This window comes from Stegodyphus dumicola, chromosome 12 (assembly GCF_044657685.1).
Source record: "Stegodyphus dumicola isolate Sdum_Otavi_A_Nest chromosome 12, ASM4465768v1".
Taxonomy (NCBI): domain Eukaryota; kingdom Metazoa; phylum Arthropoda; class Arachnida; order Araneae; family Eresidae; genus Stegodyphus; species Stegodyphus dumicola.
This window is the reverse complement of record NC_140779.1, coordinates 49,012,193-49,035,971: the sequence shown is the minus strand read 5'-3', so window position 1 is coordinate 49,035,971 and position 23,779 is coordinate 49,012,193. Positions and strand designations below refer to the sequence as shown.

At 34.3% G+C, this 23,779-nt stretch overlaps 1 protein-coding gene across 4 annotated transcripts in view; it reads left to right on the top strand.

Annotated features, from left to right (window-relative positions):
* Nucleotides 1-12,418, top strand: part of LOC118200564 (phosphatidylinositol-3,5-bisphosphate 3-phosphatase MTMR14-like) — a 46,862-nt gene extending 34,444 nt beyond the window's left edge. For 2 of the 4 annotated variants that reach the window (XM_085827710.1, XM_085827712.1), the window contains exons 12-15: nucleotides 201-363; nucleotides 486-522; nucleotides 5,076-5,134; nucleotides 12,112-12,418. In XM_085827710.1, coding sequence (XP_085683836.1) covers nucleotides 201-363; nucleotides 486-522; nucleotides 5,076-5,134; nucleotides 12,112-12,238 — 386 coding nt within the window. In that variant the 3' untranslated portion in view covers nucleotides 12,239-12,418. Of the gene's footprint in view, nucleotides 1-200; nucleotides 364-485; nucleotides 523-634; nucleotides 973-5,075; nucleotides 5,135-12,111 lie in introns of those variants that run through there. The other 2 variants (XM_085827711.1, XM_035372528.2) reach the window with 2 other exon arrangements.
* Nucleotides 12,419-23,779: the final 11,361 nt, after the last annotated feature.

Below are 23,779 nucleotides of genomic sequence, written 5' to 3'. Positions count from 1 at the left end.
ATTGTAATTTAAGATTTATTAAAATATTCGTATTAAAATTGTTTTAGTTCTTGAGAAATTCATTAATATAATTGAATCAGGATGTGCTATATATGATTGCTGACTTCTAATTAAATATCTCGCTAATTGCATCTGTATGTATCAGCTAACTGTTAAAGTTGTTACTAACTGCATAAGTTAACATTAAGTCATTTTCCCAGGCAAAAAGGGAGCCCTTGTCCATTGCATTACTGGTATAGATAGGACTCCACTCTTCATAACCCTTTTACGTTTGTCACTTTGGGCTGATGGCTTGATCCACAAATCATTAAATCCTATAGAGATGACTTACTTCACGGTAGCATATGATTGGTACCTCTTCGGGTAAGTATTTGATTAAAACAATTTCTTTTGAACCATAATTTCCAGCATAAAATGCGTGGAAACTTCTACCGTGCTTGGTGTTTTGCTTTTGACGTTTCTCTTCAGTTGTAAATTGTTTTCAGGCATGACTTACCCAAACGAGCTAATGGAGGACACTGGGTAAGTAAACATTATTCTTGCACTTGTAATTCAAATGATGTTTGCGAAGAAATTTTAATTTTCTGGAAATCGTTTGTTAGATTGTAACTATCTTCAAACAATTGTTTCTCAGGTTCATTCAAGACATGAAAATTGCATTCAAACTGTTTATTAAATAGGAATCATGTTCCGACTGTAGGATTGCAGTGAAACCTCAAGAACACGTGTATCTCCCTGCCTAAGAAAGACTTACCGGAGACTGTGTATTTATTAGATAGATAAGTGCCCGTCTATACCCCAGATACTTGCATAATTTCAGGGTAGAGCTTTTCAACTAAAATTTGGAAATGTAACAATACCCAGATTTTTACTCTCCTAATCTCTGAAAAGAAAGTGAATCGAATAAATAATAATGGAATCTATTAATTTTTTGCCATATGGAAGTATTGGAAACAAAAAAATCAAATGCAATCAAGTAAACAGTAATAAAAATAAGTGTTTCAAAATTTTAAAAAAAATGAATAGTTTTCTGTATATGTACACAATTGATGACTAATCGCGTATGTAACTTTAACAAAAAAAGGGATTCTTAATTCGTTACCGAATATAAGAAACTTTCTTTTTTTTTCTTTTGCAAAGAAATTGGAGGCGATTTGTTTTGCTTGTTTATTGCCTCAATCCTTTATTAACTAATTTAAAATTCCTCTTCTTACCCTTGATCTGAATTTGGATCATGCTCCAAAAACTCGTGTATTTTCGTTACGAGTTGCAATGCTGTTTTTCGAGAAAACTATAAATCTCTCGATTTTTCTTCATCGGTGTTTTCTGAAGCAATTTTCAACACGTGAATTGCTTTCTGATCAATTTCTATTATGTCAAATGTTTCTTCATTGAATAGGCTTTTTTCATGATATATCAGTAAATTCTTAATGCATTAAACTTCTTTCCTACATCTAAGCATTAATTTCATTGCTCTCTATAGTTTCGAAAATAATTTCGCCAATTTCTTTGAAAAAACGTTTTTCGAAACTACGCATAGTTTGAAGTCATTTTGTTCCAAGCATGTTTAAATTCTCGCTTCGTGTGCTTCATTAGTCAGTTTTGTCAAATATTAAAACGTTTGTCTCAAATAACTTGCTTAAAAGTTGAGTATTGCACACTGATCCATAGATTGTATAACTGACCTTCTGTTTGGCGGCAAATGTTTTGGTGCCCTCTTGCTTAATCTGTCGGAAGAGCGAATTTAGTAAAAGTTCTCATTACAATAGCGCCTTTACTGATGAATAAAATTCGCTTATAAATCAATCTTCAAAAACTTGTGTTGACTCCCCGCTTTTCTGGTTGATCGCTAAATCACGAAATGTGTTGATTTGTCTCTTCTATTCAATAGCAGTAATATTTCAGAATGATACACAAGCACTTGAATTCAAAATCACTTTGACGTTACCTCCTTAAAACAAGAAAAGTGTCCAGAAAAGATGAGTGTTTAAATCCAGAAGTAGGTTTTTTGTCATAAATGTGTGCACGTGATAGCCTCTTCTTCCAAAGTAGATTACTTTTATCATTGAAGACTGCTTGTTGTGAAAGGTTCCCACCAGTAAAAATTTTCTCTAAACTTTGGGGAAATACTTGCCTAGCTTTATTGTCAGTAATCCTCAAATTGTGAATACTGATTTATTTCTTGAATCTATAAAACCGTCCTCAACTAGCCCCCGAAACATTCAGTGTATTACCCGTTTCTTGTAGAAAATTAAGTGCTTTTAGATTTTGCCATTATTCTGACTTAAGAAAAATTTCTCTGTTGTGAAGGAAGCCTACCAGCGGCCGAACGGTAAAGTCGCTGAACACTGGTAGTTCGGTCAGAGTTTCGAATCCCGCAAAAGGACTGGCTGCATAGGTGTTTTAGTGGTTTTTCCAATGTGTAACGTGTATACGAGCTAGTTTCCCTTAGAAAGTCCTCTACGAAGGCATTCCCTTTAAGCAGACAGCCCTCCAGGCTGTGCCGTAATTAAATTACTTAACCTTTTGTGAAGGATACAAATGGTTAAATGCAATGGTTTTTCAAAAACAAAGTTCCGACATTTCATCCCTTTTATGCTAACATATCTGATAATGTTGTAGATTTAATTTTGCAGAATTATTCGTATAGTTGAAGATTTTGACGTTAAGGAATTTGTGATTTTAACTTCCCCCTGCCACCTTCGAATCGACGTGTCACTTCCAGTTTTATTTCCGAACATATAGCTTTTCTGGTATTGAAAGAAAATATCTCAACATATAGCTTCAAACCCTTTATTTTTTCAAAATTATAAATGCTGAAAATCTGCATTTCGCTAAATTATGTACCAAAGTCATAGCTAAACACAAGCCAAGCAATATGAGCAGAGAGCGAGAGACCATTCGATGGAAATCTCCACGTAAGCTGTATTGAATCGTAGTGAGGCATGGATCACAGGACTTATAAGGATTATTTATCTCTGCATGGATCACCACTCTCGCATCTGTCTTCTATCCACTAATCGTTCGTATCGTACCCATTGCCTGATCTGCAGTTTTTGATTATTCTTATTGAAAAGTAACAATTGCTTTGATACAAAATGTGAAATTTTGAATTTTCACAAATTGATCACTAAGAGCGTGGGAGAGGCATTAACTGCCTCGCCGAATTGGAGGTAGAACTTGGTTGAATGTTCCTTACCTCTCGGGAGCAGGGCAAATGGGGAGATTTTCCGTACTATACTGCGCGATTCACTTAATTTTAGTGTATGTGATAGCATGCCCCCCAAAATTAGAACTGTACAAGATACGGAAATTAATAGAGAAATACAGAGAAGGTTATCTGATGCTAGGTATTCCAGAAATATCGTTCAAATTAAAACTAAAGTTAAGAAAATGCATATCGGCTTCAACGCAACAAGGGACTCGGTACATTTTGAATGATTTTTTTTTCTTTAAATTTAAGCATTTTCATCTACTTTTTATGAACATTATTAAATGGTTTTGTGAGACAAAATAATTTTAAGCTGAAAAAAGTTTTTGCTAGTATTTTTTAATTTAAATTTTCGAAGAAAACTTTTACGATTAAAATGTCTTTCTTCTACAATTTTCAGTGTCACCCCCAGTTTTTTATTGTATTTATTAGTGTTCTTAATAATTTCAAGGAATGATTTTGCAATTAATGAATTAGTTTCTGAGGGAAAAAATATTTTATCTAAAATCTTTAAAACAAAGGATTTCGGTCACATTTTCATTTCAAATAATTTTTCCTTTCAGTATTTTGCAAAAAATACTCGAATACTCGGATTCCACAGAAATACTCTGCAAGTGTTTAGAATATCACTAAGTATAATCAGTAGTTATGCTTCAATCTAATAAGAACGTTAAACACAATGGAATGCAAAACGCATCTTAAGAAAGTTAACTCAGAAATATCGCCAATCTCGCGCTTAACTAACAACTGGCAACAATAACAACTTGTATAGCATAATGTCATAAAAATAGTGTGGTATAATGAGATTTACTTTGAAACCGATGTTTCGAATTGATGCCCAAGAAGAACCAGTATTTCCCATTCTGCTTCATTGCATATCTTTCAAAAAAGAGAAAAAAATCATCCAATTAATTTCCTTTATCATTTTTTTAAATGCGAAAAGTTTGTTTTATAAGCTGTGAAAACGACGGAAGTTTGTAACCGATATATTTTTAGATATGAAATTTTAAAACTAATGGGCGTCAAAAAGTTCAAAATATGAAGGATTTTAAATTCTCCCAAAATATTTTTTAAAAAAATTACGCTAAAAATTTCATTTAATTTTTTCCCTCCACAGTGTGTTATGGTGCAAACTGTAATATTCTGAGATTCTTAGTTTATTTGTTAATATTTGTAGAAAGTCGTTTCCACATTAAATTTGAAAAAAATTCTAATCGTCTAAAAATCAAAAGCGTGACACCACATCCACAAGCAGTGTATGTACTAAGTTTGAGTTCTATATCTTATCGTGGGCGGTTTAAAAATCCATGACCATCTTTTAACCATAGCGACAAGCACCAAGAGTAATCTAAATAACAGCTTATAAAATAATAATAAAAAGCATATTTTTCAGGAACTATTACGAAATTTCAGGTACCAGTTGCGAAAGTACAGATTACAAAATTAACAACAGTAAACAGAGTTACTAATGTGTAAACAGTATTAGAAGTTTGCCAATTCGGAGACGTGATTGTTCACAGAGGCTTAAGTGTAAAGGGGAAGGAAGACGGTGGTCTTCTGAACGGGTCCTAAAGACGAAACTCTTTCATGTCTCCTTTTTCTCCCGTTGCTAAAGGCAGCTGTGCGAAGGAGCTTTGCATGTGAACGGGGCTTAAGCGTAAAATGGGGCAATGGAAACCGGGGTGTAATATCTCATAAATTATTTATAAAAGCTAATTCTGTCATTTATAGACTCGGAAAATTAAATTCCATTGCAATTTATCATGCCTTCTCCCAAAGCCTGAAAACATTTTGAAGCTTTTACAGAAGTGTTGAAATGAAATTCGCACACTTCTCGTTACTTTTAATTTAATTTCTGTTGCAGATCATGTTTTTCTGCTTCTCCTGCCTCGCATATATTTCATCACTAATGTTTTCGATAAGGTAAGATGCGATATGTCTTCAATGTTCTTTTGTTAAATTCAAAAATTCTTTAAAAACATACCATTCGTTTTAGTCTTTCGAAGATATTAAAGGTACTTTAGCTTTAAGAGTAAGGAATTTTCTTAAAATACATATATTTCAGAATATTGGTTAATAGAAAGATTTTTAGATAATCTTGAGTACATTTCCACCATTAGTTTATGTAAAAAATATTCGAATATATTAAATTACAATTTCAATGATGAAGTTTCATTATTTTCTTCGAAAATAAAATTGTAATTTTTAATATTTCTTGAATTAAAAGATCACAATTTTACCTTTACTTATATATTGTTCGAGAAAATGCGAGATACAGAAGCATGTTGTATATTGATTCTAACTTTATTCAGATTCAAATACGGAGTATCCTGCGACAATCGTAAACCTGTTACTGAAACGATGTTCGTAATCACGGAGCCAGATTTGTACAAATATTCTCTCTTTTGCTAACTAGTTTTTATACAGGGTTTTACAGCCTGTTTTGTGATGACTTGCATGCTTCATTATTCCGATTAACAGGATGCTTTATTTTGCATTTGGATATTTTAATGCCCTACATTTCACAACGTTTTTGTATTACAAAATAGTAATATTTGTTTTCTGCAAGTACAAACTCTTCAATCTATAGCTAGTTTAAATGCAGTTCTTGAAAAAATTTAGAATAAGCAGACGATATTTCTCTCGAAATCAGTTGCTGCCAGATATTATGCCAAAGCATTAGTTTTTAATTCTTTTTTAATTTTTTGATTCTAAAAATATATTAACATCCTATGTATAGTGATAACATTTAAATGTATTTGTAACGTTTCTCGTTTTTAACGACGTCTGGTATCGATAAACCTCAATGCGTTTCTCAAACCGTTTCGAAATGGCTGCAATTTTTGCCATATTATATTCTGTCACAACAAGGCCCTCGGGCTCTCATTTGGTGAGTACGGGTGGGGCAATCCCGAGGTACCCTAAGCCTTCAGGTGATCTAGCCTCTTTTCAGTCTCATCTCCTCTTAGCTGAAACTTTTCCTTCTTTTCTCCCTTGTGGTACTCCTCTTTGAAGGTTGGGGCTCGTCATGAGAAACTGGAACAGCTTTTGTCTGTAGTTTTCCGATGGCAAGAAAACTCCCCACGTGTTCGCCAGCGTGAGAACCCGTGTCGCTGAAAGAAAGGGACCTGGTAGATGAGGGTCGAGGTACTGTCCCCAACACACATCTTTTGCCCCTGCTACAGCTAAATGGGAGGCATCTTGTCGTCCTCGCGGTTGTCGATGGGCTGGCCACTAGTCCTTGGGGGGGAACTCTCAGGAGTACCTGCTCTCTGGAAAGCAGACTGTGGGGCTTGTTTGCGTATAAACTCGGTTATTCCTGGCGCATGAATCCGAGTTCCTTTTATGCACTCCGTGATGGGTAGGGATGCCAGGTCCGAATTTTTATTTCCTTCAAATATAGCTTCACACATTTTTATCTCGTGAAACTGCAAAGGAATCGTCAAGTAAGACCTCGAACTACGAAAATTTCAAAAAACACTAAAGTTGATCATATTTTGTGCTATGACCAAATCTGAATTGCATAAAATGTCACTTTCCTGGTTTAAAAATTTAAAAGCCTTTGCTAAAGAATCAAGATCAATTAAACACTTACGGTCTGGTGACTTATTAAAGGAAACTGTTAATAAGTAGAAGACCCTTCTTACTAGTCAAAAATGGGGCAATTTGCTGTTACGGTTTCTGCACACAAAGCTGAATTCCAGTTATGGCGTGTAGTCAGTCTAGCTATTAACAATATCGAACGAAAAATACATTGCCGAACTTGCCGAGTAGAATTTTTCTGATGCACGTCCTATTAAAATAAGAAAGTATGGTCAGTTGATACTAAACGCATTATTTTGACCTTAAACACTTCTCAACTTCGAAATCACATTAAAGCAGGCAGTTAGCATCGCCCGATGCAGCGCTATGGGCCAAGCACTGTTTTGTTTTTAATGCGAGCGGTTTGGACCCTCAGAGGCTGCATGTCGCGGTAACATGCCCTCGTTGCTTTATTGTGGATCATGAAAGTGAGGGTTGCACTGTAGCCTCTTTGTGTTAATTGTAAAGAAAGTCGCCCATCTTTCTTGTCCATGTCTCAAATGGAAAATCGGAAAGGAAATCCAAACGGCAACCAAAACGATATCTGGTACAGAAGCTAAGGGGTTGTTGGAAAGCACTCAACCTCGTCCAAATCTGAGTTTTGGCGTTGCAACAAAATCTATTCTCTCAATAGCTATTCAGACATCACTTACCTTTCAAAGATTAAAACAGAAGTAACACAAAAAATACCAAATAGCAATTTTTCTGCCAATACTAAAGATGTACCATGTCATAAAAAAACTTGAGTAATTATTATTAATAACCAAGTCCTCTTTAAATAACGTAAGCTCAAAAACGTTAAATTCTGTTCATGCTTCATTAGAGTTTGCTGTCGGAAAAGGATTTAACACCGCCAAAAGATCTTTTACTACGCCTAACAAAACAGCGTAGGCAAAATAAACATTCATGATGGCTACCTCAAAATCTTGGAACTGTCGTGGATTTCATAAAGGTCTAGTGAACATAGAGCCTGATAGATACTTATCACCCTGCCTGTTTTGGAGTGCAGGAGACATTTCTCAAGCAAGATAGCACAGCTAAGTTGCGCAGGTATTCAACTGTCAGAAAAGACGTTTCCTGTGGTTAGCGCGTAAGCGGAGGTGTTGCTATTCTCACCTCTGTCTACTCTTCGACTGTCTTTTCTTTGAATATGTCTCCAAGCTGTTGTGGTGCAAATCGATATCAGAACGCTAGCCGCTGTCATTACCGTCGTCTAGCCCACCAGCGGCCGAGCGGTAAAGTCGCTGAACACTGGTAGTTCGGTCCGTGGTTCGAATCCCGCGAACGGGCAGGCTGCATGGGTGTTTTCCCCATGTGTAACGTGTATACGAGCCAGTTTCCCTTAGAAAGTCCTCCATGAAGGCATCCCTCCCCTTAGGCAGATAGCCCTAGTGTGCTTTGCCATAATTAAATACACCAACACCACACCATTACCGTCTACCCTAATGAAGTTATAGATAAAAATGAATTGGATAATTTGGTAAAACAGTTGCTTGCTCCTTTCATTGTATTTGTCGATTTCAATGGCCATAATCATCTGTGATAGTGGTGATCTCTTCGGATAAAACAAATCGAAGACCTTGTTAATGATCACTGCTTGTGACTCCTTAAGAACATTTTTCCACCAACCCACGAGGACATTTCACAGTACCGATCTTGTCATTTGTTCACATTATTTCTCCCGTTTTGCTCATTTAGCGTTGGGAACGACACTTTTAATAGTGATTATTTCCCTATCTACGGAACTTTTAATCAAATTACAGCATGGTCAAATTTCAGATCACTACGTTTTATTTACGAACAAGCAGGCTGGGAAATGTTTTCTAATTTGGCTATGCTCACTAATAACATGGCATACAAGGTGCCAATTGATCACTTCCCCTTCTATGAGGGGAGCTAAAATCTATTCCCATATCATCAGGCAGCCTTCCTAAATATCTCAAACCATGGTGAAACTGTGACTGTCAAGGAGTCGGACGGCAAAGAAAAGCCTGTGGAATTTTTCGCAGGAATCTCACGCTTAGCAATCTTATATCCTATAAAAAGGCAAAAGCAAATGATCAAAGATTGTGACGCCAAAGATGGAGGAATGCTTGGATCAATTAAGTCATCCATTACATATTCCATTCCAAGCAAGTGTGTTTGCAAAAAAATTAAAAATTCTCAGGTACTAATAAGGATGATCGACTACCCATTTTGGAAAAAGGTGGCTTAACTTTAGCAGCAGAAAAGATGTTACTAATAGCATAGGTGAGACATTTAGTGCTGTGTCAAATGGTACTGATTATCTACCAACATTGTTATGAGAATATATCCATCAGTTTTAACTATCTCAGTACAGAAGCATATAACACTGATTTCACTATGGTGGAGATGAACAAAGTTTTGTCGCTAACGTCTATGACGAGCCCTGGCCATGATGGCATTGTTTATGTCATGTATTTGTCCAATAAGTCATTAAAAATCTCTTCTCATTCTACATAATAGAATATGGAAAAAGTTTTGCCCTAATGCTAGACGAAATGCTGTAGTGATTCCCAATATCGCTGCAAAATACGCCTGTGGGACATCCAGCCAGCCGGTGCCCTATTCAGATATTAACACAGATTGGCAGGTAAAATTTGAAATGGCAGAAGCTTTAGGATGCGCAGTTAACTAATTACGAAATTTAAAACCTAAACTAGAACACTAGAAATGTGCTTTAAACTGAAAGGATCAGGTCCTTCTGACCCGACTAGGAATTAGTCACACGAGACTAACACACAGGTGCCTATTGTTGGAGGAAACGGAACCAGTATGTGTTGAATTCAATACAATTTTAACCATTGAACACATTTAAATTGATTGTCCAACATTTAATTGCTTTCGAAATTTAAATATTTGAGATTTCAGCCAAAGATTTATTTGAAAACCACATCCTGAAATTTTAAACTTTTTAAGAGCTGCAAAGTTTTTACCACGTTATTTGAATGAACCGATTTCAATTTGTGTTGCTGAAGGTCTAACTGGAAGCTAGATATATTTATATTTTCAATTTATCCTTTGACTAATAGTTTTCCATCGGTATTTCATGGTCTTTCGTATCCTAGGTTTCGTGAAAGAATTTTGTTTGATTTTATTGTAGGTTTTATTAAACTTTATTACTGATTTATACCTATATGTAACTTTGTCTTAAACTTGTTTTGTGCCTATTTACTAAATGGTACATGCGTTTCTTGTCTTTATTATTTTAAGTTCTGTAAATAAGCCTTTTGTTTGGCGCAATATGACCCATATGGGTTTTCTACTAAAACCCCAACCAATCGTTACAATAAGAACCCTGAATAGGCGATGTTTATCTTTGCATTTCTACCGTAGTCGTTTTTCGAAGCTATGTAAATTTTAATAGGCGATGAAAAGGATTCTGTATCATTCTTCCAAGCGAGACCTTTGAATATATTGCAAGAATGTGTAGATTGAATGTCCACAAATGTCTGTTGCCATAGAAATGAACCCTAACTCATTTTTCAAAGGGGTGTCTTGAAAAATCGATTTAGTTTGCCCTTTCGATGCGCTTCATGGAAGAACTGGCGATGTATGCTGTATGCTTTATGATTTTTGTATTAAAGAAAGCTACCTTTATAATTTTTCCTTTTCGCTGCCAATACTCGCCCAAAACAAAATTTCACTAGACTTATCCCATACTTTAAATGTTTAAGTTCTGTTACTTTAGTACCACCAGCCAGGTAGTGGTGAGAGTAGTTAATATACATCTTTGCATTTGAATATGCGCGAAAATAACCACAAAATGGAGCTACATGTAGACGAAAGCATTTGTAGGTGCAACTTGCAAAGCAAAAGAAAATCCTATTCTAAAAGCTAATATGTTTCGATCAGCGTTTTGCTATTTATAACAGCCCTGCGGTATATAATAAAGCAGGAAAAACGACAGTCGAGTAGGCTTGCTATGCAAGTTCTTAATTTTACTAAATTAAAAACTTGCGGGTAATTATAGTGCCGTTGGAATAATGGGGCCTTAATAAGATCCCATTTAAATTTTGGGTAATTTGCGTTGTCTTGTCTATTAGTTTCGTGGAAGAATGGTGGCGAAAGCCTCACAGCGGCAGTGATCCGAGGGTCTCCCACTCCCTTTCCACCAAACCATATGAGAGTATTTTCGGCTCTCCATAAAGTCAGAATCCCTTTAATTTAACAACAATTAACAAGCAATACAAAATATAAGATGTTATCAAAGCACCTAAGTTAATGGATTCAACATTTCGTTTCCTGCCGTCACTCCACGAGACTATTTTTGATCAATGGATTTAATTGTAGCTATTTCATAAAACATTAGTCGCACACAGTGTCCTTTTTACTTGTGCGAAGTGAAGGAAGTATTGTAATAGCGAAAAATTTCGGGTACCTTTGTAACGAAAATACATATTTTGGCGGTTCTCGAATCCATTTGAGACTTCTTGCGCGACATCTGTACATACGGACAGCATAAACGACTTCTCACAAAAATGATTTTAAAATGTATTCAGAAGAGATATTTTACGTACGTGTGTATATCTCGCATAGCTCCAAAACGAGTAGCTAAGAAAAACTTTCAACGCAGAAAGTTTCAAATTTTGTTATATGGGACATAGTCGTGCACCTCCCTTTTTGGTTGCAATCGGTCACACTGAAATATATATATACTATATACCCACTCTTTTGCCTCCCTCGGTGAGCTCAGTTTTGTATTCTTATATGCTGGTAAATTGTGCATTTTTTGCGTTAAGTGATTGAATTATGTTAAAGCTTTCATGCCTTTAATCAATCGGCATGTAATAATTGTAGAATTATCAACAATTTAAATGCAGTGAAGCCGCCATTTGTTTAAACTTGGTAGAATAGTGAATTAAGTCTTTGTTACAATGTAAATGATTCGCTAATATTTCAAGGTAGTGTTCTAGATTAAAGCTAATCTAAACCTATATAAATCATAAATTTACGGAACTTATCCCCTTAATCTTCACATTTCAGTTAATATACAGAAAGTTTGAATACCTGTACCTGTAAAATTACCACCGCAGCCTTATACGTTATTAAAAGGCTTCTTCGTCCAAGTTTATCCTATATGATGGGTAATGGATAGAAGCAAACCTTTCCAAACTTTAAAATGCCTTTTTAAATTAGAATTTTTATAATTTTGCAAAATGGTCAATAATGAACCTAAATTTTAAAGAATCTAGTTATTCCCTTTTGGAAGATCTAAATCTATCGACCTTGTAGTTATACGACTAACTGGTAAATTGATTTCTAAAGTCTGCTAATGATATTATTTTAATTTTCAGAGCGTCGATCGGCCTTTCGCGTCCACGGGACCGTCTGTATAAACTCAACACAGTATATGAACTATTCGAGGAGCTATACTATTCTGTAATAAAACAAATTTGGGAGGAAGAATTAGCAGGAACTTAATCTTCAGAAAAATCAGAATCTCAAAAATCTTTAAAAAATCGGAATCGTAAAATCCAGTCATAAGACCTTTTTCTCAATTTGTTGACATGTACAAAATGTAATTAATGAAATGTTTCTAATAAGATTTATATTTTTCATAATTTCTAATATCTAAAGCAATAAACTATAATTTCCATGTCACGTGTTTATATTTTTGGCAAAATGTCTTAATTTTTTTAATAAATTAGGTGTTTTTATTGCTGCAGAACTATTGAATTAATAACTAAAAATTTATCATTTAAACACTGATTGAAAATTGTGCTGTGAAAAGTTAAGAAAGGTTTCTAAGTATAAGTTATTTTACCCTGTGTTCCAATATTCAATTATTTGCTTTCATAGCAAAAACTATAACTTTCCTTTACATCAATATGTAGTTGAAAGACAATAAATAGTTAAAAAATGTCATCAAAAGTACTTCCGAAACGAAATCTACATAAATCTAGTAACAGAAACCTAAACTTCAACATTTATATTGTTGCATGTGTACGGGTTCGTAATGGATTGATTTCACAAGTCCAATAAAAGGTTAATAAAATTTATTCTTATCAAAAGAAATATAGCAGAACGCTGAATTTTCCCTCAGAGATATTCGTACATTATCAAGCAATATAATCAGTAGCTTTATTTCAAAATACGGAAATGTTAAGTAGAAAGCAATACACAGCGTAGAGAAAGCTAATCAGATCAACAATAACAGCTAACTAAACTGAGCTGAGATGTTCTCTTTCTGGCTTTTTATAGACTTGAATCTATCCCGAGAAATTTCTCTTAAATTTCTGCTTTTCGAAATTTCGGAAAAGCAAAAGAGAATTACTGTTATAGCTAACATAGTAGTCAATTACATTTATTCAAATTAAATACAAATTACAAGAATCTTTTATTCAATGCTAAATTGACATGCTCCTGTATTTTTAATTTCCGCCGTAGCTCTCTCTTAATTGTGTCTGGTGCTGTATTGTACGGGGAAATAAAACATTTCTTAACGAAATACAAAATTCGTAATACTGCCCCTTCCCATGAACTGCACGTCCCGGGCAGTACAGTCTCTGGACAGGAAGGCGTACTTGCAAATAAAGCATCAATGAAATAATGAACATTACAATAATGAAAAACGTATACAATAATTGCAAGAAGTAACTTGATATAAATCAAATACAAATCAACAAATGCGTGCATAAATATATATAATCAAATACAAATCAACAAATATAAATCAAATACAAATCAACAAATGCGTGCATAGCATTTACAAATTTAGAAAACAAAGGACGATGGTCTTGTACTATTTATATTTTGTACGACAGGGGTGGACAACATTTTGTATATAAAGTCTACTTTTATCTTAAAAGTATGTCGCAATCGACTTTTTGTCATAGGTGTAGTCTAAAGGGGGAGAAGGGTGTAAAATACAATGTTTATGCAGTGTTTCAGTATAAGGTACATTCCAGCAAGGTATGGGTAGATAAGTAAAATATTTTCAAAAATATTTTGTAAATCACTTAAGTTTTCGAGATATAGGCTCACGAAGAAAATTAATTTCCATGCCCAACTTTTAATAGCAGCATTTCGTACATGTGGTACCTAAAAAAATTCGATATTACATTTTTTTCAAGATAGATTTTTACTAACTTAAAATGCAATTTCTTTTTCTATCTACTGCCATGTATGTTGTACTATTTGTTCGTTCATATGAAAAAGTTTTAAAAATTCACAGTATGACATAATTTGATTTCAATATTTCACTTTCGCATTTTTTTTGGGGGGGGACAGGAGAATTTATCAATAGAGATTAGCATGGCTTAATTTTTGCTAATCTATCAATAGCTCGCTGAGCATACATCGCATTGAAATATAGATGTAAGGTTTCTACATAAAAACAACTATGATTTAAAGATTCCAAAAATTCATGTCAAAGGAAGAAAAAAGAACATGGATAATTAACAGTATTTATTAACTCAAAATAGCTACAGATAGAGATTTTGAATTTATTTTGTTGCCTTAACATCAATGGAAACACCGTGTTTGCATGTTCCTAAACCAAAGAATCGTAATTAGGTGTATATTCTGACAAAGATAACAATGATGAGGCTTCAGTATGTGAATCGGTCAGCACAGAACGTTGTTTAACTTTCGTTAGTTTCAAGTATGAAAATGCCGATTCCCATAGGTATGTAGATTCAAAACAAAAATTCGCTACGTTTGCTGATACTGGGATATTTTTCGCGGTTGACATATTTCTAAAAATCTTCAAATTTTCGGACTTTTATTTGGTTAATGCGTTTCACACTTAAATCTTTTTAAAAGAAAAAGATATGAATTCCCCAATTTCTTTAAGTTTTTCAAAATCCTTGATTCTTATCTCGGAATCTTGAATTACTTTTTGGATTTCCGAGACACATTTGTCGATCTTATAATTAATATTTTTGTAGGTTATCTGCCATATTTGGAAAATTATTCAGACTATTTTGTTGCAGGTCTTCTATTAGCAAAATAAATTTTGTTTTATGGAGCTGATCACATCAATTAGTTTTATTTTTACCTTGTAATTCTGAATTTAAATGACTTAATGTTTAAGTTAAATCAGAAATGCTAAGTCACTAAGCCAAGTTTCATCATTTAAATGTTCAGTTTCCATCTTGTTCGTGAAGAAAATCTCTAATTTCAGGCAATAAATCAAGAAATCGTTGCAGAAATTTACCTTTGCTTATCCATCTGACATCGGTATGTAGTAATAATTCAGGTTGGCCTTTATTCAGCTGCAGTTGGACGAGACGCCGTTTGAGGGAACTTCCTCGAAAGGAATTAACAATCCTAAATGCTATGTCCATTACCACTTTTGTGTTTAGTCTCTTGCTGACACTTGCTGGTGAATTATGAAGTGATAAAGGCAGGGAATTCATCTTTCTTATGACATAGGGCTATAAATCCATTTATGCTACCTATCATTGCAGCTGCGCCATCCTTTGTTATTGAAACTAATTTAAAAAAGGTACTTTTAAATCGTTGAGCAACTTTTTAAAAGGTTTTGAATGTGTCTACACCTCTAGTCCTTTCCTTCAGAGAAATCATACCCAACAACTCTCCTCCAGTGGAACGGTGTAGCACCAGGGTACCTGGGTTAACGAGAACCCTACCCCTTGTAAAACGGCTAAGTTGTTTCGAATTATGTCCAAAAAATAACCGAAGGATAAAATCGAACATGTGAAAACTCAAATTACATAAATCTCACATCCATATGAACCAGTAACATACGTGAAATAATGGATAGCCGTGATCATAATGAAAAAGTATACCTAAGATGCGTAGAAATAATCCTTAATTTTCATCATCCGCAAACTTTACTAGCATCGTCGCAGCTCTAAATCCCTCAGTTAGCTTTTCGGCAGTAGACTTTACAACTCTTCTTTAGATGTAAAATAAGTATTTTACATACGAACGAAAACAAGCAATTGTGCCTTATATCTGTCGATTCATCATACTGAAGGGGAAAATAAGAACACCTATTGATATAATTATGTAACTGCTCTTTTACATTCCCACTCATCCTTTCAATTTCACTGGGATCGAGACAATTGTAGATCTTGAATTGCAGCAACAATTTCACTCTTGCTCTTAAAATCGTTAAAATGTGAATCTGACATTTCTAAAGAAAATTGCCTTCACAAATTCACCGTCTAAGAATGGCTTACATTTTTTTTTCAGGTAGCTTATTTTGAATGATGCAGCAGTTACTGCTTGAGACTTTAGAAACGCTTTATTGATTTGTTAATTTAGTTTAATGATCCCTAACTTTATTCACCAAATTCTGAACCGAGAAAACAATGTTTGATACTTGTTATGTTAAGCTAAAAACATGTCTCTACAAATTTCCCTTTTTAGCAATGGCTACTGAGGTAAGGCATATTAAACATTCATCATTCAACATTGTAAAAAAGTAATCGAGTTCCCATTCTTCATTGAAGTGATAAGTTTTCGATTTCTTCAGTTTACTTCTCATGGTCATCATGGGTATACTAGAATGCAAAGAAATATGACAATTTAAAGAATAAATATTGAATTAAATATTTTTCTAGAAAATTAAAAGCTCATGAACTGCGGCTATTATCTCCGTTATTTTGAGAGAAATGATAATACTGCATGATCAGACACAGCAATACAAGTGTATTAAAATCTAATAAAGATACATTCAAATTTGCAAGAAGTATGTTAAATTTACAATATATTTATTACGGTTTAAATACTAAAATCTTAATTTAAATTGAATTAATGTTATTCCTAAATATATTTGTAAAACTGCCCCTTATTTTTCTCTCGGTGTAATGATAGCAGTTCAGAGATCTGTTGCCGAGAATGCTCCCTTATCAAATAGATATGTAAGAAAATCAATTTGCTTTAAAACAAAGTACTTACATTTTAAACAAAAGAAAAATTGAAACCCAAAGTGGTCACTGAGGGTAAATGATATCGATTAATAATAATGCTGTTAATACAAAAGAAAAGCTACCGTATGACGCTACCAAACATTTGAGCTTACTCACTGTGTTGTTCGATGAGTCGAGCCCTAACATTTCCGTTCAGGTATTGCGTCCGGTGACAAGTTTAAAACATAAGTCGAAATGTATTGTGCTGAATGGGCGGAGGTCAGTGTCTGGCTGTCAGAATTCTAGGAATTTATAACCTCGGAAAAATCGCAGATTGCATTATACTATTGCTTAAAGGTTTTGTCTTCTACAAACTGTCGCTTCAAAATCCATTGTACACGAAATTCCACTCCAGTCATTGCGAGCGGTCGACGATCGATCAAAATTAGACTCGCGGTCGACTTGTTGGCCACCCCTGATTTCAGCGGTTAATGTAAACGTACATGGTCATCACGCATTTCAATTAGACATTTATGAAGTTGTTAATTTTACCTTGATGATAATTTAGTCAACTCGTAGATCTTATTTATTGTGGTACAGTACATTTAGATTTGTAAATTTAAAGAAAATACATATCTACTAATCGTCGGTGGATAACTGTCAATAATGTAAGGCAGGATAGTAAATTTAGACCTATTTCCACACAAGAAGGTTTGGAGCCTCCACCGGAGCTCCATGATCTCTTCAATAATAATATCCAATAGCTCCATACGCGTAAGGGCAAACTGCACATTTAGTTGACAATGTTAAACGAATTCCGCACTCTGTGGATGCCCAGAGGGGAGTTTGGCGCAGTTTTAAAAGAGGATAAATACGGTATATTGTTAATTTTCTGTTATCTGGGCGTCAACAGTTCGGGTTTTTAAAACTTGTTAGTTTTTAAGCTCTTTCATTAGAGTCTAAATACCGATTGTAAATTAGCAAATTTTCGTTTAAGAAGGATTGCAAAACAGGAAACATTGCAAAATATATTAGCTGAATATTTATTGATTATACTTCTGAGGAATAAAAGCGGTCGAGTATTTCATTTGTACATATTTTAACAAATTAAGGAATAAATCCAGTTTAAATCACTGAATTAAAGTCAAAGACATTATTATAAATAACTGATATTAAATGTAATGTTTATGCACAAAATAAACCAAACTGAAATGAAACTGAAGCAAATGCAATAAACAGAAAAAAATTTCCATAAAATTGTAAACAGTCGATAAGATCTACAGGACGAACAGACTTGTGCGGGGTTGCTTATGCGACAGTATTTATTTCCTCCTGATTTCCTCCTCATACGCCACTGAGCATGCGCACTAAGCGAAATTCGTTAACATTGATCAACTCAATGTGCGGTTTGCCATTATGCGCTCCGAACCACTTTAAGTAGGGTTTACTCTCTCAGTTTACCAGTCTGCTGTTACTGCTCTATCCAGTCCTCTTTTTTTTGTTGTCTTTTTAGCTTTGTTATTAAGCATAATTGTCTCGCACTTACGCCATATAAAATTCAACTTCGAAATTACGAACATTTTAAAAGCAGCATAGCTGTATTAAGTTTAGAATTCAAGATGTCATACATTTTTTTTTGTCAGTTTTTTACTAAGACGGTTTAACAAAACTTTTGCCTTTTTATTATTAACGTTTGTGTACTTACTTTATTAAATATCATATTCTTGGCGCTTACACCACACAAAAGTCGATTCAATTGCAAAATCACAAAATATTTAAAAACAGGATATCTTTAGAATTTCTGATAGACAGTCTCGCTTGCTGGAGTTAAAAATGTTTTACTTCTTAGAGTGTTGCCGTGAAATCGTTGAGTTTTTAAATAAGAAATTTGTTAAAATTACAGAATATGGAGTAGACAATAAAACAAATTCCGAATTCGGGCTTCCAGGTGACCGTATTCGGATGCAGGACTACGTTACTCAAAATTTTTTGGGTCAAGATACTGTTGTTTCACACAATGCGAGAAGTATACATACCTTCGGATTCTTCATTATTTAATATCTTTAAATATAACACAGGGCGGTAAAATTTGGTGGCAATAATTTGAACAGCAAAACGGGTGCAAAATGCTTTTTTGAAACTAATAGTCCTACAAAACTAACGCCCGTTTAGGCTTAAAAAAAAAAAAAAAGAAAGAAAAGAAAAAGATAAATAAAATCTGAAAGTTTTCAAATTCCTCAAACGTTTTATTTTTTTAATATTTTTTATTTACAGACACATACACATTTTACTTAAAAATATTAGCCCAAATGGCGTTAACCGAGAAGGGAAATTAATCTCAAAACGGGATTTTGCGTTGAATCACAATGTCTGAACCACTTTTTCAAATTATTGCCAACAAATATTATCGCCCAGAATTACATTTAAAGAAATTAAATAACGAAGCATCGACATGGATGCATGTATGTTTCTCGCATTGTGAAGAAACGACGGTACCTAGAGCCATCCAGTTTTGAATAACGTAGCCCTCGTCCGAATGTGGGAAGCTAGAAACCCGAATCTTGAATTTCGAATTTTTTATTATCTATTTCATACTTTGTAAACTTTAACGATTTTTTTATTAAAAACTCAACAATTTCAAAACGAGCGGTGACAACACTGTAGGAAGTAAAAACAATTTTATCTCTCGCGAGCAAGACTGTCTATTGGAAATTCTAAAGATATGCTGTTTTTAATATTTTCAGCCTAAAGTGGCGTTAGCTCAAATGCTCTCGAAATGTGTATGTATCTGTAAATGAAAAATACGCCAATTTTTCAGATTTTTATGTATATAAACAACATAAAGGCAAATAAGCAAATGTAAGGAAGGACTATTTAGAATCCTACGCCTAGGCTGCAATGATTTAATTAAACATAATCATAAGAATGAAATGGAAATACTCCTATTATAATTCCTATATTTCAAAGTAAAATTAAGAATGCCATAAAAGAAAACTAAGAGTTAAAATTTGAAGTTACATAAATTGCAGTTTACAAAGTCGTAATATTTAAAAGCAATAGAAAAATTAAAATTTTTTAAATAATTTGAAAGTGTATAAAGTTTTAGAACATTTTTTCAAAGTACTTGTAAACGAGAAAGCGGCAATGGAAAAATTGTTGTACAACCAATGACTAATAGTAGTGGATATGCATAAAATTGTGATGCAAAAATTTTAAAGCCATATAAAGAAAATTACCTAAAAATGAACAATTGAAAAGATAACGAAACAATAATGATCCTTCATAGGAGAATTAGCTCATTAGTGTTTCAACGCAAGATCCCGTTTTGACACTAATAGCCCCTAATAAAACTAAATTTTTAACTTTCGGCAATTATTACAGCTTAATAATGGTGCAGTGATCTCCAAATTTTATAATCTAATTCTAATGAGATTGACAGCATTTAAACTGTGTATCAAGTTCTTGAGTGAAAAATCTGTTTCAATCAATACTCAATCTAAACTGGTGAACAAAATTAAGAGATGGAACACTTTTTTCCAAATATCTCAAGAAGTTCTCGATAGAAATAAATGAAACTAGGTGTAAATTCAGTTTATTGGATGGCAATAATGTGTACAAAATGACAATGAAAATGCCACTCATTAGTCTGAGCTATGGCTAAAAGTCCAATGTGGTCCGAACTTGAGGTTGAAAGATGGCGGTAAAAATGGAGTTAGTATACTGTGTGGTCACCTCTGACATGCAAAGAGCATGCCCAACCAGTAGCCATGCTGTTGAAAAGAACGTTCAGGAGTGCCTGTGGAAGTCGCCCCCACTTCTTCACCAGAGTACTTTTTAATTCCTGAATGGTTTTGGGTGGGATTGAAGTATTGCAGCAGCACCACAAGAGCATCTCAAGCATGTTCAATAGGATTAAGGTCAGGAGATTTGACTGGCTAATCCATTCAAAGAATATCCTCGCTTTCCAGATAGTCATCAACCAGGGGGCCCTATGTGTCGTGTATTATCGTTCATAAAAGTGAACTCATGGCCAACAGCAGCCCTGAAAAGGTGCATGTAGGTCTCTAGAATCTCCTCCCTGTACCTCTGGGCATTCACGAAACCAATGTCGAACACATAGAGCGGTGTGCAGGTATCTTGCACTATCCCTGCCGAGACCATCACTCCTCCGCTATAGTATTGGTACTTTCCAATGATGTTCCTGAGATGGTATCTTGTCCCAGGTTCCCTCCATATCAATAATCGCTTAAAATCAAATTGTAGACTGAATATGAAGTCATCCGTAAACAGCGCATTATCCAATTAAAGTTGTGTTCAAGTGCTGGTGTTACATTTACCATTGTAAATGCTATCTTGATCTCTTTGTGGCAAGGACGGTGTGGGATGCAAATAGCGGATTTTCTGGCATACAGTCCTATCTCATGGAGCCTTCTTGTAACTGTCTTCTGTGAAACTGATGTTCCTATGGCAGTAACAAGGTCACGAGACAGTTGTTTGGCTGTATATGTTTTCTTACGCTTGTCTGAAAGTACCAAATACCGGCCGTCATTGGTCGCTGGCTCTCGAGAGACTTTGTCCTCGTCTTCTAGACACTGTCCCGTTGTTTTTAAACTGATTCCACAAATTAGAGAAAATACTTGGTGTTACATCCAGTTCTCTTACAACCTGAACTTAGGGCAGCCTTGCCTCAAGTCTACCTACGATTCTCTATCTCATGCCTTCGTCTAAGCGAAGATGTGTACTGATCTCACCTAAAAACATAAAAAAACAAGACTACTCAAGAGAGACAAGGAAACTCACTACTTTGTTGCAGAGCTGAATGAGCTGAGGAGCTGGTTTCTAATTTTAATGCATTCTGCTGATTTAGGGAAGGCCGCAGGAATGTTTAAATTCATCTCAGCGACACCAGCCCCGCAGTGATATTGTATGGCAACCCACTGTGTAATGCTTTGTATAGTATTTTAGGAAGAATATGGAAAATGTTTTCCATCTCTTAATTTTGTCCACCAGAGTAGTTTTGGAATGAATTAATTGGAAGCATTGCAAATAAATAATCTGAAATCTAACATTCGAGCTACATCAAGAACAAAATTAAAAGAATATGTGCTGTAAGACTTTCATTATATATCGCATATTAACAAGTATATGATGTAGGCAGTTCCATAAATCATATGTACAAGACTTTATTTTCAAAGTGAGTAGATATAATTCCCGTAAAGCCAATAGCGTAATGCTTCTTCTGGCTTTCAGCGTAACATAATAAGCCTTCTTCATGACATCCCTTTTTTGTAATGTGTGTTCTGACTCGGTGTCGCGTGGCAGAGGGCAAAGAGGCATGTGCGTGCTGGTTGGGCTAAAGTAGATATGCAGGGAGTTTGATCATTATAGCTGCTTTTCTATTAACGGAACGCCAATCACCAAATTTTATGTGCCGAATTGCTAAACGTGGTAGTCTATTTTTATCTCGTCATCAACAGCTGAGCAGAAATTATGTTACAAATAAATGGGAAGAATGAACAATCAGCATTAATCCAGGAATTTTTTCCGTTAGATTTCCAATTACTTAAGTGGATCCTTTGGGAGCTGCTGAATACAGGCATATTTAATGTTAGCACCCGAAAAAACTTTATTGATCCTGCTAGGGGATGACATAGGTAAAATGGCCAAATATACCATTACAAATATACATCTTCCTACCTCATCGAAGTTCATGTGGCGGTAGTTGTTAAAAAAGATGTAAATTAGATACTTTCTTGATCAGTAAACTCGCAATAAGAATAATATCTCATATAATATAATATACATAATATTTAATGTGCACAGTATGCCATTCTCTGACTTTTTAAACAACAAAATTAAAGAATTCCTCAAATTCGGCATCTCCAAAAGCCTTCGCATTGAGCACATTATACGCTAAATATTTTATTGTAGTTGTGTTTTGAATTTTGGAAGGTGACCATATAATTTTCTAGCTATTCTTTTCATGAAGCTTCGTTACGGTTACCGCCATCTAGCTAGATTTCAAGCCAACGTTTATGTTTGGAGCTAAGTGGCTCCCAGATAACAGAAACGTACTAAAACATGTTCTTTTTTTGCTGTAGCCACTAATCGTTTTTCTAAATCGAGGACACTTTAGTTGCGTTGTCGCTCAACGGTAGTGAAAAGGTTCTGTTCAAATAGGAATTATCCCAATCACTAAGAATGTGTGAAATAACCGAGCATGCCAACGCAATGTTAGTAAAATAAGAATTCTATTATCGCTATCCAAAAATACACTGTTTTAAAAATAAAACATAACATTAAAAAAACAGATAACACGTGACCGAGAGAAAAATATCTCCCAATATTGATATGGGTTATCAAAAAATAGATTATTCAAACTATTGATCCTAGTGATACGGGTTATTGAAACTTTAACAAACAGTATATATAATTGCAATTTTTAAAAAGATGAATTTTGCAGGTTTTGGAAGCACAATACCAAACGAAAAGTAATAAAACAGCCGTTTGCAATTAACAAAAAATTATTTCTGTTGTTGAAATGTAATACATTTGAAAATGCAATAATTATGGTTTATAGTATTTAGAAGTACTGCTGATATTTCTTAACATCACTTGTTTCGAGGGTATACTTATGTTTAATTTCTACATTTTAGGAGAGTTACGATGATCATGTCATACAATTTCTTTAATCAATAAGCTTTTTTTTCATACTGCACAGAAGAGCTGAGCTTTGAATAATGTATACGATAAATCCCTAAATGCATTAAAACCTGCTCTGTGTTAAGCATCATATAATAAAAATAACCCAGAAGGAGAATTAGTCTCAAAACGGCATTTTGCGTTGAATCATGCAAAGCGCTGAATCACTTTTCAAATTGTTGTCCACCAAATATTATCGTCCTGTATTAGATTTAAAGAAACTAAATAATGAAGAATCTACATGAATGCGTGTATCTTTCTTGCACTGTGAAAAAACAGCGGTCATCAAATTTTGAGCAATATAGTCTCCTCCCTAACCCGAATTCGGAATTTCTTTTATTGTCCGTTTCATATTTTGTAAAACTTTAACGAATTTTTGATTTAAAAAACTCGGCAGTTTCAAAGAAAGCAGTGGCAACACTGTACTGAATAAAGCATT